The sequence below is a fragment of the Panthera pardus genome, unplaced genomic scaffold (assembly GCF_024362965.1).
Source record: "Panthera pardus isolate Hobbes unplaced genomic scaffold, ASM2436296v1 HiC_scaffold_7, whole genome shotgun sequence".
Lineage (NCBI taxonomy): Eukaryota > Metazoa > Chordata > Mammalia > Carnivora > Felidae > Panthera > Panthera pardus.
This window is the reverse complement of record NW_026527002.1, coordinates 41,065,465-41,083,352: the sequence shown is the minus strand read 5'-3', so window position 1 is coordinate 41,083,352 and position 17,888 is coordinate 41,065,465. Positions and strand designations below refer to the sequence as shown.

The 17,888-nt window shown below is 41.1% G+C and overlaps 1 protein-coding gene across 4 annotated transcripts; it reads left to right on the top strand.

Moving 5' to 3' along the window:
* Positions 1-4,556: 4,556 nt before the first annotated feature.
* Positions 4,557-17,862, top strand: CCNE2 (cyclin E2). 4 transcript variants are annotated; one of them, XM_053896610.1, is made up of 12 exons: positions 4,557-4,812; positions 6,016-6,055; positions 6,149-6,248; positions 6,325-6,378; positions 7,311-7,462; positions 8,564-8,699; positions 11,111-11,257; positions 12,285-12,380; positions 13,667-13,801; positions 15,378-15,489; positions 15,967-16,124; positions 16,500-17,862. In XM_053896610.1, the coding sequence occupies exons 2-12, from the start codon at positions 6,042-6,044 to the stop codon at positions 16,611-16,613; spliced, it is 1,218 nt and encodes a 405-aa protein (XP_053752585.1). In that variant the 5' UTR covers positions 4,557-4,812; positions 6,016-6,041; the 3' UTR covers positions 16,614-17,862. The 4 variants fall into 4 exon arrangements, with proteins under 4 accessions (XP_053752585.1, XP_019309048.1, XP_019309047.1 ...); XM_019453503.2 differs by having other exon boundaries at positions 4,558-4,812; positions 6,146-6,248; XM_019453502.2 differs by lacking the exon at positions 4,557-4,812 and adding an exon at positions 4,995-5,061 and having other exon boundaries at positions 6,146-6,248.
* The last annotated feature ends 26 nt before the right edge of the window (positions 17,863-17,888 follow it).

Sequence of the window (17,888 nt, the reverse complement as noted above, 5' to 3'; positions counted from 1 at the left end):
GGTGGGGGGCATATGGCTATTCATTATAAATTCCTTTCAACTTTAATGGATATTTTTAAATTTCATAATAAAATACAGGGGAAAATTTTAACATTTAACCCGTCCAAAACCAACTCCTAATTTCATCCTGCCCTAAAACTGCTCCTCCCTTCATCTACCCAGCCCAGCACCAGTAAATGACAGTCACTCAGCTAGCTGTTCACTCTTGAGCTGTCCCTGTCCCATTCATCAAATCCATCACTACATCCTTTCTGCTATACTTTCAATATACATCCTGAATGCAACCACCTTTCATCACCTTGCCACCCTAGCCTGTTCCAAGCTGTCACTAGCTCTCACCTGGGTCACTCCAGTCCACTCACTCCTCTCCCTGCTGGCATCTCTTCTCCACACAGCAGTCCCATGGGTCATTTTTAAATGGGAGCATTTAAAATGCTGCCTTTCCTCCCTCTCTCACTACATTCCAGCCATACTCACTTCCTTGTCCATTAAATAAGCCAAGGTCTCCTGGACTTCCTGTTCCCCTGCCTGGAATGTTCTTCCTCCTTACCTGCATGGCTGGTTCTCTCACTTCACAGTTCTCAGATCAAATGTCACACCAAGAAGTGTTCACTGAACTTGTATCTAATGTAGCAACTCACATCACATCCCTTATGCTGTTTTTATTTTTCTTACTTCTTATTACTGCTACGTGTTTGTTTTCTATTCCCCCACCCCTGCCCACACACACACACACACACACACACACACACACAACTAGAATTAAGCTCCAAGGGGGCAGTAATTTTTGCTTCACTACTGTGTCCTAGTGTTTGTTGAATTACTGAAATGGATAAAATGTCACCTCCTGAGTCCTTCCCAGATCACTTCCTACCTCCTACAGCTTAATAGTCTCCTCTGTCATATTCCGTTTTTTTCTTTTCTGTATTGCTTAATGATAATTATTTGCTACACATTTATTCTGTCCCCCACCCCAGTAGATATATGAGCTCTTACAGATAGGGGCGATTTCTTAATTGTCATGTCCCCAGTAGTTAACAGGAACAGTGTCTGGCCCTGAGCAGGCTGATCCACCCTGCATCCACCTGCCAAGTTCAACCTCAGCCTAGAGCTTCTGGATTTCTAATACTGCCCTGTTTATCCCTGTTCTTTCTCTGCACTGTGGAGTATCACAAATCTTGCAGGCCTGAACCGACCATCTTTAAAGGGCTCTAGCTTCCACACCTTAAGATGCCTCTCTTCTCCCCCCAGACCTCTAGCAGGTAGCCAAAGGCAGCTCTCACAGAGCCAGGCTCTCTCTGTCTACTCTCACAGATACCAGATCATGAAGTCAGACACTTAACCCACCAAGCCACCCAGGTGCCCCTGAATCTAAAAACTTCTAAAAAAGAGTTGATTAATTTTTTAAAAACCTTATTATTCATTGGGAACAATTCTACCATCCATCACTCTAGCCTTAGAGAATTAAAGTTCTATAATGGGATATCCTATGCATAACTCAATTCAGTATTTACCAAGGTCCTCTTTGTATGCCTCTGAACTGCTGGGTAGCTGCTAGAAAAAGATGAACAAAACAAAATTCAAGGACTAGTTGGAGATAAAAGACATTTTCATAGGTAATTATTGTCCTGTGAGGTGAGCAGAACTGAAGAGCACAGAGGCAGGGATTTGGAAAGGTTTCACAGAAGGTACGGCAAAGAAAGGCATAGAAGCAAGAAATAAGTGGGCTGGGCCTGATTTTTTTAAACCTGTGCTTCTAAAAACCTTTGTTTTCTCCCTGTTTTTTCCTGAAAATGAAAGCACTGTAGAGGCCACTACTTTATTTACTATGGTATTTTAACTTTGCATGAACCATGGGGGAAAATACTTCAGAAAATGCCCAAATTTCTAAAATTATTACATGTATGTATGAAAGAATTTCATACACTTCAAAGTGAATTTTAAAACTAGGGTCAGTGGGAAAAGAGGGAGCTAAAGGAATGTGTAAAAATATGAAACAAAGAGGGGCACCTGGGTGGCTCAGTCGGTTGGGCTTCCGACTTCAGCTCAGGTCATGATCTCACACTCTGTAAGTTCGAGCCCCGCGTTGGTCTCTGTGCTGACAGCTCAGAGCCTGGAGCCTGCTTCAGATTCTGTGTCTCCCTCTCTCTCTGCTCCTCCCCTGCTCATGCTCTGTCTCTCTCTGTCTCAAAAATAAATAAAAAACATTAAAAAAAAAATATGAAACAAAGATAACATATTGAAAGATGATGTCTATGGGGCCTGGCTGACTCAGTCAGAAGAGTGTGGGACTCTTGATCTCTGGGTCCTGAGTTCAAGCCCCCCTTGAGTGTAGAGATTAAGTTAATTAATAAAACTAAAAAAAAAAAAAAAAAAAAAAAAAAGACGATGTCTAAAGTAACTACCTAAAAGGACAACTACATGAACAAAACTCTGGGAAACAGCAATTTTATAATTCAGCTTTCTGTGTTATTCAGGATCCTTCAAACTCAATTTCTACAGGTGTAAACGAGTAAGGGAGGTGGACAGGTGAGCAAAGAGCACTGAGCATGTGCTCTGTGACAGTTACATACACAAGAGAGGGTCTCTAATACATTATCAAACGTAACCTTTAAAAAGAGCCTTGAAATGGGTGCCTTCTATCTTTTCCAGAGAAAATCCATGCTCAGAGGAATTCAGTAACTTGCAACAGAGCAGGGCTGGAATCTGGATCCATCTGAAAGGTAAACTCACCTTCTTTTTAATCCCACTTAACTATTGGTCAGGTACTTGTAACATGGCAGAATTCACCCTGTTGGTTTCCAGACAAAGCAGTCTTGAGATGGCTTCTAATTTCTCCTTTACTATGACTGTACTCTATTCACTTCCTAGTCAAGGGCACTTACCAAAGTACACTTCTAATTACAGTCTTGTTTACGGGTAATATATTAATTAGCCCAGTGCTGAGCATACAATACATACACCAAAGTTAATCCTACAAATATTAATCGACGTACCTAGTTTTCTGTACATTTTATCAAATTCATTCATTTAGGCCACACCAGTTTTGCTTATGTCAAGGTAACACATTTGTTGGAAGACCTCCCCTTTCTTACTATCTCTAAGCTTTACACCGAAAGTGTTTTGAGGTGAGTGCGAAAGGGAGGCAACTCCTCCCCTAACGAGAGCGCCATCAGAAGCATTATAAATGGTATCAAGCTTCTGGGCACTGACAAGATTCTGGGCCTCTCCTAATTCTATGGCACCTGAGGCAAGAAAGACTCTTACTATTTCCTCAGGCATAAAGACGGGAGAAAAAGAATTACTTTGCCGGGGTCCCAAGGCTGTCGCATGAGTAAGAATCCAAAAGGAAAGCGTGAAAAAGAGTTGGCCTTGCGGGCCCAAAACCCCGCAGAGCAGCCGTTATTTCCAGGCTCCGCCGAACAGGCGGAGCGGCACAAAGGGCGCGGGGCGGGGGTGCGGGAGGGGTCCCGGGTCGGTCCCGGCCGCCGCCTCCTGGTGCATCTCGGGAAGGGCTCCCGCCTGGGCCGCGCCGCAGCGCCAGCCTCGGCACCTGGGTCTCCCCGGCCCTACCCCGGCGGCTCGCGCCGGGCCAGGGCAAAGCACCCAACCTGGTCGCTCAGCGTCCGGCCCGAGCTGCCGCGAGTTCCAAGGAGCCTGCGCTCGGCTCCTCCACCGCGGGGGTCTTTGTTCCCGTAGGCGTCCCCGCCCCACTGCTCCCGCCGCAAAACCTGTTTGCGAAGTATCAACGGCATGTCCTGCTGGGAGATGTCCAGTCTTGGGTCGCGATGGAGCGGGGCGGTAATAAGGGCAACGAGGGTTCCCCCAGGTTTAGCCATGGGGGTAGGTGGGAAGAGAACGAAACGCGTCGGGCCCGCCTCCTGCCATTATAGTACGGAGGCGGGCGGCTCCCTCCCGCGCGGGCAACTCGCGCGGGCTCCGCAGGGCGCGCTGGCGGCGGCGGGGCGGGGCCGGCCGGGCGGGCCCCGGGCGGGCACGTGGTGGGGCAGTTTTCCCGGTCAGACCCCAGAGAGCTGTGGGGTGGAATCCCGCCCCCGGCCCTGCTCTTGAGAGACATTTTACTTTTGGGGAACCCCGGAACTGCAGGTCCGGTAGGCAGGAAGGGAGGGTGAAGCCTAGCGCGAGCGTTTCCTGCGCGCGGGGACTTCGCAGTGGGAATCCGCCTGGCAGAGGCAGGGCGGCGGAGTGCAGAGAGACCCACCCCCGGGAGGCAACCGGGTTGGCGGAGCAGGGAGCGGGAAAACAGGGTTGATACGAACCTCTTCCGTCGGCGGGCTGGAGCAAAGTGCAAGACAGACATCCCTGAGTTTGGCTGTCCTGGGGCGCCACGGCTGGCCCCGGTGGTCCCAGACCCGACGGGCGGCGCGGAGACACACGTGGCTAGCCGTGCGCCCGGCTGTGTTTACATTCTGCAGCCTCTCCACGTTGTGCTGCCGTCCTCGCCTCCCATTGGCCAGTTCGGCAGCCAAAGTGGCGCTCCTCCCTCAGGGGCGGGTCCTCCTGGTCCCGGCGTCTCATCCGCAATAACCGGGTTCCTTGAACACTTAGCGGCACAGCCACAGAGCACCACAGGATGGCCACTTCCTGGCTACTCTGTGCTCACCCATGTCGCCTCCACCTGGTCGTAAGCCGGGATTGAGCCGCTGCCCGACACCGAAGGGATCCGGGAGTTGAGGGCGGGAGGGAATTGGAAACTACTGGCGGGAGACGCGGAAGCAGGGCGGTGGGGAGCCGAACCTTGGAGGAGGGCCCTCTGAGAGACTCCCTCCCGCCGCCAGGCATCGCAGGCAGGTGAAGTGGAGAGCAGGTGAACGCGAACTGAGGGCCTAGGCTAGCAGGCCCTTGGCCTCTCGGGGTGGGCGGGCGCGGACTGAGAGCAGGGCGCGGCGCGCGGGCCTGCGGGGCGGGCGCGCGGGAGAGGGGAGCGCGCAGTCCGGAGGTGTCAGTCTGAGGCGCATGCGTGCGGGGCGGGCCCGGCCTGGCCTATATATTGGGTTGGCGCCGGCGCCAGCTGAGAGAGGAGCGGTAGCGGGTCTAGCGGTGAGGAGCTGCTGGGCGTAGGGAGGAGTGAGGGAGGAGAGAAAGCCCCCAGGGCCGATTCTTCCCGCGGGCGGGAGCCTGCGGGAGGAAATATGGGAAGGCTGAGAATTAGGCGGCTGGGGGGTCGGGAGGATGGCTCCCCGCGTTCCGTTCCTGTCAGGATCTTTGGCAGGGGGCCGGGGAAGTGGCGGGGGTGGAGGGCTGCCCGAAGGGGAGGCCAAGGAAAATACCCTCATTGCAGGGGCTTCTCCCTCCCACCCTCGTTAGGGGAGCTCTACCGCGCGATAGAGGATCGGGGTCTGGGTCCCCTTCCCGGAGAGAAAACCTCCCCGACCAGCCCAGTTTTCCCCTTTCTTTAACTCGCTTTCCTTCGCTCCCACCCCTTATCTGGAGTCGGGGTCCCAGTGCCCCTCCAAGCGACAGGCAGGGCCCAGTGGGGCTGGGAAGGAGGGAACGGAGACTGAAGGACGTGACACAAGTCTCAGTTCCCTCCTCCCCCTGCTTCCCCGCCACCGCCGCTCTCCAAATTGGCGCGGAACCGGCTTCTCCACAGCGTTTCGCCTCCACAACCCCCTCTCTCTCCGCTGCTTGTCCAGGATGGAAGGGGGGGGGGGGGGACGTGGGGGCGCTGCCCAGGCCCCTCTAGGGGTTATGGGAGAGAGGACGGAGGGCGCAGAAAAGACCCATTTGGGGGAGATCTCCCTCCTTGCTGGGGGTGCTTTGTAAATTCTCAAAGACACTCGCGTCCCGACTGTACGTTCAGTTGAGACGCAGGCATGTGTCCAAAATTAATCCCGTGAAATAACCATTGTAGTGCGTAAGACAGCACGGTGAAATGACTCAGGCCACCTCCTGAAGGACTCAGCTGTAACCCCTGAATGAGCATCTGACTGGCACCTGGGAGAATATGGGTGACAAAATATTTGACTCTCATTTTTCCTCTCTCCTCTCCAGAGCTTTCACACACCTGAAAGAAGAGAATGTCAAGACGCAGGTAACATTGTCTTGTAGATGTGTTTAAAAGTTAGCTGCTGCGTTTCAAACTCTTGACTTATAAAACTTCCTTTTAAAAAATTCACTGTAGTAGCCGTTTACAAGCTAAGCAGCAGCAGCAACCCCAGCCCAGCCAGACGGATTCCCCTCCAGAAGCCCAGATAATTCAGGCCAAGAAGAGAAAAACAGCCCAGGTGAGTTAAGGGGAGAGGGAGGAGAGAACTTCTTTGCTGGGACTTTAGTTTAACAGTGGTCTTTTCTATTTTCCAGGATGTCAAAAAAAGAAAAGAGGAGGTCACCAAGAGACATCAGTATGAGATTAGGGTAATGCAGAACTGGACTGGGGGGGGGGGGGGTTGGGTGAAACGAATGCAGGACAAATAAAAATTGAATTGCGTTATTGCTGTGCAACAGAAAGATACCTCTGACACTTACTCGGAATGACCCGAGGTCAGCAGGAAGGTGCTGATCTTTAGGTGGTTTGTATGTGCCTAAATCCTACTACAGCTGCAGAATAAGTTTGCCTTGAAGCAGCTGGTTCCTCTTTGTAAATCCCTCCCTCTTGGAATCGCCTGGTGCACCAGGGCCCGCCTAATCTGTCCAATGTACTGCTCTTTGTTCCCTCTCTGGCTAGTGGAGGGTCCTAATAGCTGCTCCTTTGGGCATAAATAGGATGTGAAGTCACTGACAGACTGGCACCCAGCCCCTTGCTACCCATTCTGTGTGTGGTACAGAGAACACTAGAGACGTGGTTCTCTTTGAAACCAGCACTGGTTGGGGAAAGGGTCCTTTAAATATTAAACTAATTGACTTTGGTTGATTCCATTTTTAAGGTTTTGCCTTATAGTACTCTGAAGTATGGGAGCAGGCTTAAAGGGTTGGGGGGTAGGGATGAGGGAGGAGCTTTTTATAAAACAAGGTGCCCTTGCTACTATTGTAAAAAGGGAAGAACTTCAGTTTTTTAATCTTGAAAGTGATGTGACCACAGATGAATTTTTATTCCTCTCCTCCCCCAATGCCGAATGTCTTGTATTTTCAGAATTATATTGTTTTCTAAAACACCCCACCTGTTAAAACTGTTTGAAGATCAGTAGGAGCTGTATGGCTTATTTATAAAATGTCAACTAGATTATCAGCAATGTTAACGATGGTGTTTGGGAAGAACTATAGTCGGTTTAGAGATATTAGCTTCTATTTATGAAAGATCCAAGACAAAAAGGTGATTTTCTATTGCACAAATTCTTCTTTAATGACAGAATTGTTGGCCACCTGTATTATCTGGAGGGATCAGTCCTTGTATAATCATTGAAACACCCCACAAAGAAATAGGAACAAGTGACTTCTCCAGATTTACAAATTACAGATTTAAAAATCTTTTTATTAATCCTTCACCTTTGCCTGATTTAAGGTAAGAATATTTTTTTGAATTTAATGTCAATTAAAATTGTACTAATTTAATATATTGTACTATTTTGAGTCCTATTTTGCCTTCACTATAAAAACATACAAAAATTGCTCTGATATTTATGCATGTATTATTTTGAGAATACTTTGCTGTTCACAAAGGATATGGGTGTTTAAAATACTGATTTTTTTAATTTATTTTCATTTCTTTGAATACCGCAAGCCTCATTAGAAGAGCTGAACACCTTTAAAAAAATTTTTTTAACATTTATTTTTGAGACACAGAAGACAGAGCACAAATGGGGGAGGGGCAGGCAGAGACGGGGGAAGACACAGAATTCGAAGCAGGCTCCTGGCTCTGAGCTGTCAGCACAGAGCCTGATGCGGGGCTCGAACTCACAAACTGTGAGATCATGACCTGAGCCGCAGTCACTTAACCAACTGAGCCACCCAGGTGCCCCCTCCCCCACTAAAAAAATCCAAAACTTTTTTTAACATTTATTTTGAGAGCTTGGAGCGAGACTGAGCATGAGTGGGGGAGAGGAGCTGAACACCTTTTAAATGGAGTTTAAATGATTTTTCTAAATTAAGATGGAAGCATTTTAACATACAACATTTTCATTTGATGTATCAACCGTATTTACTTCTTACCAAGCTTAGTAAGGTCTATGTTTTTTAGTTAATGAATAGGACTAAGAGGTACAGCTTATACAAAGCACATAGTGTAGTATTATTTGGCTCTATATGCAAATTAGTGGACTAAGACATTTAAATTTGCCAACCTTCCCCTTCACTATACTCTGCCAGCCTCCACCACTTTAGGTGATTCTACTATTGATGATCTGTTTGGAGATGATGAGATTTGTCTCTACTGGGATTATATGCTTAAATATTTAAAATTTCAGTGTTGCTCTGGGGAAAGTACTCTTGAAGTCTAGTCTAAATTCTTGCTGTATAATTTCAAGCCTCTGTTTTTTCATGCTAAAGAACTGGTTTGTAAAGAGCTCCTTTCAAGTTCTAATTGAAAGTTGGATTTCAGTGTCTGAAAATTTATGTTGTATATTATGTAGGTCACATAGTGATTCTTTTCTACCCCTTTCCATAGTTGGGGATGCTCAAATGATGTTTGGCTAAACATGCTAAAAAAAGAGACTAGATATGTTCATGACAAACATTTTGAAGTTCTGCATTCTGACCTGGAACCACAGATGAGGTCAATACTTCTAGACTGGCTTTTAGAGGTATGTTCCATTAATACCTTTCTCTCTGTAGGATGGAAAAATATTTAAGATGTAAATGTGCTTTTCAGGTGCCCTTGGTATATTATTCATGGCCAGCAGCAAATATTTTTGGGGGGTCCTTACTGTAGTTGATGGTACCAAAATGGCAAATGTCTACTTTGTGAGAGTAAAATCCTAACACAGCCACTACATCCCATATAACCCAAACCCAATTAGGAATTCCTGGTACCTGTTAGTATTGCTGTGTACCAGGCACTAGGTGCTGAGGATAATCAAGATGAACAGAATATGTAATTGACAAGGTTTTACATTCTGCTATACAAAGTGAAGAACCAGGACTAAGCTTCAGGGCCCTCAGAAGTCCTTTTCTGCATCACCAGAATCCAAATTATGATTTGGGATCTTGATTTCTAAGTCCTAAATAAGGAGGCTTTAAATATCCAGAAGTACCAAGCCCTCTATGCTCAATTGTTTCCCTTTATTATATACTTTTATTCCTTTCAGAAATACACTGTACCATTAATCTAAAGGAATTACAGTGATTTTGAAGTCCCTAAAGATCTATGCCCAAAACGTTCTCTTGTTTAAGCCCATTCCCATTCTTTGGATAATAATTCCAAGAATTTACTTGTGTTGATAACAAACCTATTTTCCTCCAGCCCTTGGATATTTGTTCTGTAGTCTCCCTGTGTTTAAGATAGAAATGAAGCATTCTAAGGGAGAAATACTCGGCTTTTTGGTGCAACAACGGGAGAGTAAATCTCAGAAGCTATCAGAAAAGTTTTTTAAAAAGGACTATAAAATGGTGTTCTTTGCAGTCAGGTTATCTTATCTCTTACTCTGACTGGAAGACAAGATTATATTTCAATCATATGGGTACAAGAAGGTGGTTGGGTTTTGACTTTTGGGAGTACCTAGTGATCATGGAAGCAACCTAAACACAATCATACAGATTTTTAATTTTTTTCCTTTTTGTTACATTGACTTTTTATCCAATCTGAATTGGATTGGACTGTCCAAACTTATTGCTATTTTCCCTTAAATAGGATTATATGCAAAACTGGGTAGAATAAACAGAGTAGAGCATTACATTCTTTTTCTTAGTATATCTTCTCAGTCTAGAAACATAAAGATAGGTTAAATGTTACCATAATAGTTTAAAGGAGAAAAATCATCAAGTCTCAATAGATGTGAAAGACATTTTTTGAAATTCAGTTTCTATTCCTCATTTCAAAATATGTAGTAAACTAAGAGATTTCCTAAACACATTATTAGAACTCATGTATTTCAGGGCTCCTGAGTGACTCAGTTGGTTATGTATCTGACTCCTAACTTCAGCTCAGGTCATGATCTCACGGTTTGTGAGATTGAGCCCCGAATCGGGCTCTGCACTGACAGCCTGAAGCCTGCTTGGGATCCCTCTCTCTGCCCCTCCCCTGCTCGTACACGTACGTGCTCCTTCTCAAAATAAATGAACATTAAAAACAATAACAAAACCCTCCTGTATTTCTATCCCTGTTTTCTCATCCTCAAAATGGGGATAATGGTCACTTTCTGGAGTTATTTTGAGAATTTAAAGCTTTGCCTATAATAAGTGTGGAAATGACAGACATTGTTTATTATTAAGAACAGTAGTGAAACATTTGGGAAATTCCCAGTACAGTCAGAAACAAGGGATGTGATCAAGACTTTATATGTCACCAATGTTGTTCATCCAGTTTTTGTCTATAAAAATTCTTAGCCAATGCAGTAAAACATGGAAAAAAGAAGTTAAAAAAATATTAAAGGGAAAGGTTATTTTGTCGTTAAAGGTCTGCCTAGAACCATCATTTAGGGCTGTTAGAATTAAAAATATAAACTAAGCATGAGAACTTACCCATTTATCAGCAATAAACAGGAAATTAATAGAAAAGTTTGCTCACAGTCAGTAAAAATGTAAATGAATCTGGGAATAAAGTCCATGTGGGGCAAAAAAATAAAACAATAAAACTAGTAAATGAGGATGGTAATAGATTCTTTTTATCCTATTAGTACATGTTAACATCTGTCTCCCTCCTCGCCCTTGCCCAATCTCAGCTTTGATATCCTAAAAAACAAAGTTGGGCTTAAAATTTCAGGGGCACCTGGGTGGCTCAGTCCGTTAAGCCTCTGACTCTGGATTTTGGCTCAGGTCCTGATTTCACACTTTGTGAGTTCGAGCCCTGCATCAGGCTCTGGCGCTGACAACACAGAGCCTGCTTGGGATTCTCTCTCTACCCACCCTCCCACTCCACTCCTACCCGCTCCCCCCCACCACTAAAATAAACATTTAAAAAAAAAAAAGTATTCTAAAGACTGGTATGTTAGGATCTAACTTTCTAATTTGAAGAAATTCATCAAATGATGATGTAAATATTTGGATCCTTCTCTAGGTATGTGAAGTATACACACTTCATAGAGAAACATTTTACCTCGCACAAGACTTTTTTGACAGATTTATGTTGACACAAAAGGATATAAATAAAAATATGCTTCAGCTCATTGGAATTACCTCATTATTCATTGCTTCCAAACTTGAGGTAAGTTCTCAAAGTTTATCCACAGATAGATTTACCTTAAACTCTTTTTACATCACATCAATCCCTACAACTTTGGATATGAACTCTAAGATAAGTGGATTTATTTTTCCCCTAAAACATTTTTTGAACATTCTTGATTTGTATGGAGGGATAAATATACTTCCTTTTGTAGTATCTGAGCCTATTCTAAGTGTCTGGTTTAGATTCTGGAAATGTAATGTAGGCAAATAGTCCATGTCTCATTCTGCCAAACAAAATATACCAGTGTGGTCCCAATACATAATTATGGCACTTGGATTCAATAGAATGGTCTTTGAAAACTAACTGACCAATCAAATGAAATAAATAGCTCTGCTGGGTTAGAATAATGGTCTCTATCTGTGTCTGCTGGCGGTGCCAGGATAGAAAGCAACTCTTTTCTGGCCTGAGGTTTTCCTTCACACAATCTCCATCTGGTTTTCTTAAACAATGTATTTTGGATTATCATAATTTCTTTTGAGATTTTTGAAACCTTTATCATCTTGAGGGCAGGAGGAGGACTGTGAAACATGCCTTAATTTCCTTGAATTTATTTTTTTCTTCCATATTTTTGTTCTGAGCTTTAAGGGCTATCTCCCAATCCTGCCAAATTTGGTGAATAATTTTATATTTAGTCTACCCTTCTCTGGAATTCAACTGTGTTTCAGGTAGCTTTCTAGACTGAAATCTTGATTTTTAGCCTGTTCTCATCTGTAACAGGCCTCTCTTCTACTCTGATCATTCTATTTGTTCTCTGGACTGTTCAGACCGACCTAATATTCTAGTTGCTTATTAACTGAAATTCAAGATCAAGCCTATGAAAATAAGTTTCAATGTAGTTGGCTAATTTCACCTCCTACATCTGAGAAACGTATCATTACTAAGATTTAAAATCACTTTATGAAGCTGTCCTTAAAAACAAAGCCTGTTAAGTGGTTTCTGTAGAATTCTTTTTGTTTTAATCTCGGTCTCAACTACACCTAATGTTTTTTTAAAATCCATTTCAAAGGAAATCTATGCTCCTAAGCTCCAAGAGTTTGCTTATGTCACTGATGGTGCCTGCAGTGAAGAGGATATCTTAAGAATGGAACTTATTATATTAAAGGTATTAAGTGATTCTAGTTGCAGTTTTAGTAACTTAACAGTTAGCTACTCAATCTCAAAGAACACACTGTAAGTAGTCAAAACAGATTTCATTCAGCATTAAGATCCAGTTCAAAGAGGTTAATAATGCATCAATATATTGACAATGGTATGGATAAATGGGGGTGGGGGGGAGAATTTACTTAAGCTGTAGACCATTTTTCTGTGTCTTTCAAGTTTTCTATAATGAGAATATACTGCTTTAAAAGTGATTAAGGAAATGCTTTGAAAAGTATAATTACCATACCATGTGTATGTATCAATGAATTCCAACAGTGACACTCAAATATTCTGATTTTCCCCTCTTCCAACAGAGAATGAGAATTATTTCACTGCCTTTTTTCCTTTCTATATGCCAAAAAGGACTATTAAGCAAAATGGTGGAGAAAAAAACCCAAAAGGTGTTTAATCAGGCTCTGAATTAGAGTAAAGGCTGAGTGTTAGCTACTAGAAAGTATGTTATTAAATTTGGACATCATAACTTTGTATACAGGACACACAAGAAAACACGACTTTCATTTACTGTGTTGTAAATTACAAATTTATGTCTTCTAAATTATGCTTACAGTCTGTAAACATTCATATTGATAGCTCTATTAGAATGGGATCTTGCTGGCATGTTGATATTGTTCTAACAATAAACTTACTCAGATTCAGACGTGAAGCACAGTATGAGGATGTAAAGAGAAGACGGAATTCTCTGCAATACTCTCTTGTTCTCCCCTAATTACTTTAGACTGCTTGTAAATGGTAAAGTCCCAAAGCTTCATGAAGGAACAGATATGATACATTAAGATTTGCCTTTTTTGTTTTGAACTTTTACATTTTGACCGGAGCCATTAAAGATCATGGAAAGAAAAAGTCTAGATCAGTTTTTGGAAGATCTGAATGGAATTCGCTTTGTTCACTGAATATAATTTTAAAATGGCAGTTTCAATAAAGTAGAGAATAGATTTAGAAGACCAGGGGCTGCAAGAAATGAGAAAAGAAGGAATGAATATTAGGCTCAATGAGCTTATTAAGTTAAGATAGAGAATAAAAAAGGGAACTAGATTAATAAACTGTAAAATATAAGCAGCTTTACATTTTGAAGTATCTATAAGTACTTTTAATAAAATAAGGGTCAGAATAAAATTCCTAGAATAGGCCTAAAGCAGAAAGCTTTTAAAGGACTACTAGTAAATTAGCTATATATTACAGTGTATATATACTTACATTTACTAACAGGTGTTTTCATACTATTAACAGGCTTTAAAATGGGAACTCTGTCCTGTAACAGTCATCTCCTGGCTAAATCTCTTCCTCCAAGTTGATGCTCTTAAAGATGCTCCTAAAGTTCTTCTACCTCAGTATTCTCAGGAAAAGTTCATTCAAATAGCTCAGGTATTTTCACTGCAGATATGCTAATGTTTATTGTAACTGTTTAGTGCATTTACAGTCTTAAATAAATTATACAACAAAAATCGTAATGAATTAAATTCACTCCTTAATTGACTAGAACAAAACTGCTGATGCATAAAATTCTGTTCCCAGTATTTACATTGCTTAGTAATTCTAGAGAACAGACTTTAAACTTTCAGTTTAAATGTATTATGAGTACTCTTCATTCTTTAGGGGTTTAAAGTAGAGTGTTAAATACCTCTTTTTGGTATTTAGCAGCCAGCTGTCTTTAGTATGATAGGAAATTATTCTGTATGATAATCTTATCCTCATATTTGAACACACTGTACCTATTTTATACATTAGAATTAAGATTAGTTATAACATTTTTAAAAAATCTAATTTCAAATTATGCTTTTGTAGGCCAACATAGCAAATGTTCTTTCCTGCTTGCTTCTCGTATGTATCTTAAAGGTTGCTGTACTACCATATATAAGTGAGAAAAATCTATGTTCGAATTCTATGTAGAATATGAAAAGCTTACATAAGAAACTGAAGGAACTGTGGTATTTTGGGTTGGGTTTTAAATAACCTAGGTTGAAATTTAATTTGTATTTTAAATCTAGTAAACACCTTATGAACTAAAACTGAATTAGAATTGGTTCATTTTGTAAAACTTTCTAATGAGGGCTTATTTTTTCTGTCAGAATTGCCAGCATCCTAAAGTATCATAAGCAGCTATCCCCTTTTGATAGAGAACAAAAATTTGATAAGCTAATAATTACTATTTCTACATTGTTTATTTCTAACTCTTCTCATGTTTCTACCTTCTGGACAATGGGAGCAAACATAATTTGTTTATTCCATGGACAGTATTACCTTAGCCTCTGAAATCTAGCCCTTTTACACAATTCTACTATACTCTTTATTACCTAGATTATATTGCCTTTTAAATAATCTCACTGTTTAGATTACAGTAAAGCAGATACACAGAAGGGAACATGTTTCTAAAGGATCATTCTTAAAATGTATCTTTCCTGATTTAAAATGTTCCAATAATTTCAGTAATCAGAACTAAATTTACAGACTCTTTATGATCTAATCTAGGCTAATCTATGATCTAATCTGTGCCTCTCTACCTACGCCCCTCTCCCTTTTAAAATAAGGAATGAAGGAAAGGAATTCCTTTGTTCTGAACTAGAGGTCCCAAGGGAAAGTAATATTTCATTTATCTTTGCAAATGCTATTCCTTACACCTAGAATACTCTCTACCTCCCAATCTTCGTGGCTACTGCGTCTTTTAAGATTTCAGCAGCACAGGTCTTCCCCACTCTGGATTAGGTGCCTTTCCTACTGCTACACACCACGCTGCATCATAACAATCCTTGCCTATTCACTTCCTGGCTTGAGCCACCACTCTGAAGGAAATTATCTTTGGATCCCTGTAGTTTTACCAATTCTTGGCACATGGGTCCACATCATAAGTACTCTAAAATTATAGCTGACTGATCTTTAGTAGCAACATTGATTACTCATCCTTTCTCCTAATTACATGTACGTTTGCTTTTTCCTTTGCTAGCTTCTAGATCTGTGTATTCTAGCCATCGACTCATTAGAATTCCAGTACAGAATCCTGGCTGCCGCTGCCTTGTGCCATTTTACCTCTATTGAAGTGGTTAAGAAAGCCTCAGGTAAGGCACTATATTTTGTTATCTTCTTACATGTTCACAAGGGACTATTAATTTATCAACTTTAGCTTCCTATTAAACAGTTTAAAATTTTAATGGAAAACATTAGGTTAGCAATTACCTTCTCTTTTGTTAGAAGTCCTTCCTCATCTTCAGTATATATCCATAAACAAAAAATAAGGTCAAATGGAATTTAAATCCGTTTGAAGTCAGTCAGCTTGGTCACTGCCCTGCTTTAAGAGTTCTTTGGGTTTTGACAACTTCAGTTTCATATGTAGAAGGTACGGGTTAAGAAGCTCTAAGTCTTTTTCTCCCACAAAATAAGTCACCTTATGAACAGTTATTAGAAGGCCAAAATCCAATTCTAAGAAGTTAAAGCAGATTAGCACTCTCAAATTATCTTTAAAATCGGAAGGACAAGCCAATATATTGACAATTTCTCTTGTAACCTTCACATTTTCCTAACTTTCCTCTATCTAGGTTTGGAATGGGACAACATTTCTGAATGTGTAGACTGGATGGTGCCTTTTGCCAGTGTAGTAAAAAGTACTAATCCTGTGAAGCTGAAGATTTTTAAGAAGATTTCTATGGAAGACAGACACAATATCCAGACACATACAAATTATCTGGCTATGCTGGTATGTTTCTTGTGGGGCTTTTCATTTTATATCTAGTAAGTTACTGAAACTAATAAGGATACTAGAAATACTTTAGGGCAGTGATACAAGATAGAAAGCTCTAATGGGCACACTGATGTCACAGCAAAATTTGTAGAATGTCTCAAGATTAATGCCAGTAGTCCAAGTAAGAGTTTTTTAAAAATACAGCTATATTCAGTTCAAACTGTTGTAACCTCTAGAATAGGACTAGTCATGCTTGCAAAGACCTAAAGAGACCATTTCATGAGGTCTAAGTAGTCTCAAATTAATATCCAAGTCTGGTTTGACTTTGTTTTACTCTATCAGTGCTTTACCTTACCTGTTAATCTCTGCATGATTTCTTCACATGTATAGGATGAAGTAAATTATGTAAACACCTTTCAAAAGGGGGGACAGTTGTCACCAGTGTGCAGTGGAGGCATTATGACACCACCGAAGAGCACTGAAAAGCCACCAGGAAAATACTAACGAAGGTTAACTAAGCAAACAAGTTGGAATTGACCATTGGTAGAATTTCCTAGAACTGAACTACTAAAGTTTTCAGGAAAATAGTGCTATGACTGTCCTAGCCAATTCAGAAGTTTCACTGCCATTCTTCGATTTTAAAAAACCACTTAAAATTGGCATTAAGGAAGAAATTCCTACATTAGCTGTTTAAACAGCGGGACTTGTTTACAAAGATGACTTCATTCCCAAGGTGACTGGATAGAAGATAGCCACGCTTTATGCCATAATTTTTTTTTTTAATCCAGTATTACTGTGTTACCTTGATAAACTAAGAATTTTATCATTGGAGTTTTAGACTAGGTAAGTGCCACCTTAAAGGCGACATTGAGTAATACAATACTTTGAATCTAGTTTTTAGATTCTCAAAATTCATATTGTCTTGACTAGTGCAATTTGGTTTTTGAAAATAAAATTTAAACTTGTTTACAAAGATTTAGTTTTGTAATAAGGTGACTAATTTATCTACAGCTGCTGTAGCAAGCTATTATAAAACTTGAATTTTTACAAAAGGTGAACTTTAATCTGTTTTTTATTTCATCTGCCTTGCCATAACATTTTTTAATCAGTAAGGCTTAAATGAACATGGTGTTTAAACTGTGGTCTAAACAGGGGGAATACCAAAGAAATTTTAAACAAGATAAATGTGTAGCTCCTACTTTGGGCTTTGACACAGAGGTTGCTTTATAATGACTTTTTGTACATCACAATTTAAATAAAAAAGTACACTTTCAACCTATTTATATGAGAAAGTCACTTTACTAACTCCAAGACATCCCTAAGGATTTTTTCTTAATTTAGTGTGACTAAGACTTTATTTATGTTTGCAAAACTGTTAAGGTCGTTTTTAAATTCCTACACTGAGTTAAGGACAAAGTGATAAAGCTTAACACTTGGCCTAAACTTCTGTTTTCATAAGGCAGAAAAAGTAGTAAATGTATACTGACTCCTAGATTATTTATTAAAAACAAAACAAAACCCTGACGTAAGAACTTGCTGTGTATAGACTAGCTACTTCTACATATTTTAGTTTGTTTTTAATGAAATTTCAACCTCGAAAGTGGGTCTAGTTAGAAAACAAAGCATACCAGATTGCTAGTTTATTCTCTTACTGGATACATGAATCTCTTCTTTTGAAGAAATTATAAATTTAAGCTGTGGTTATGGTATGAAGTCTTCTGTACAGTTTTTTTTAAATTGTTTCAGTATTTTGTCTGAAAAGAAAACACCACTAAATGT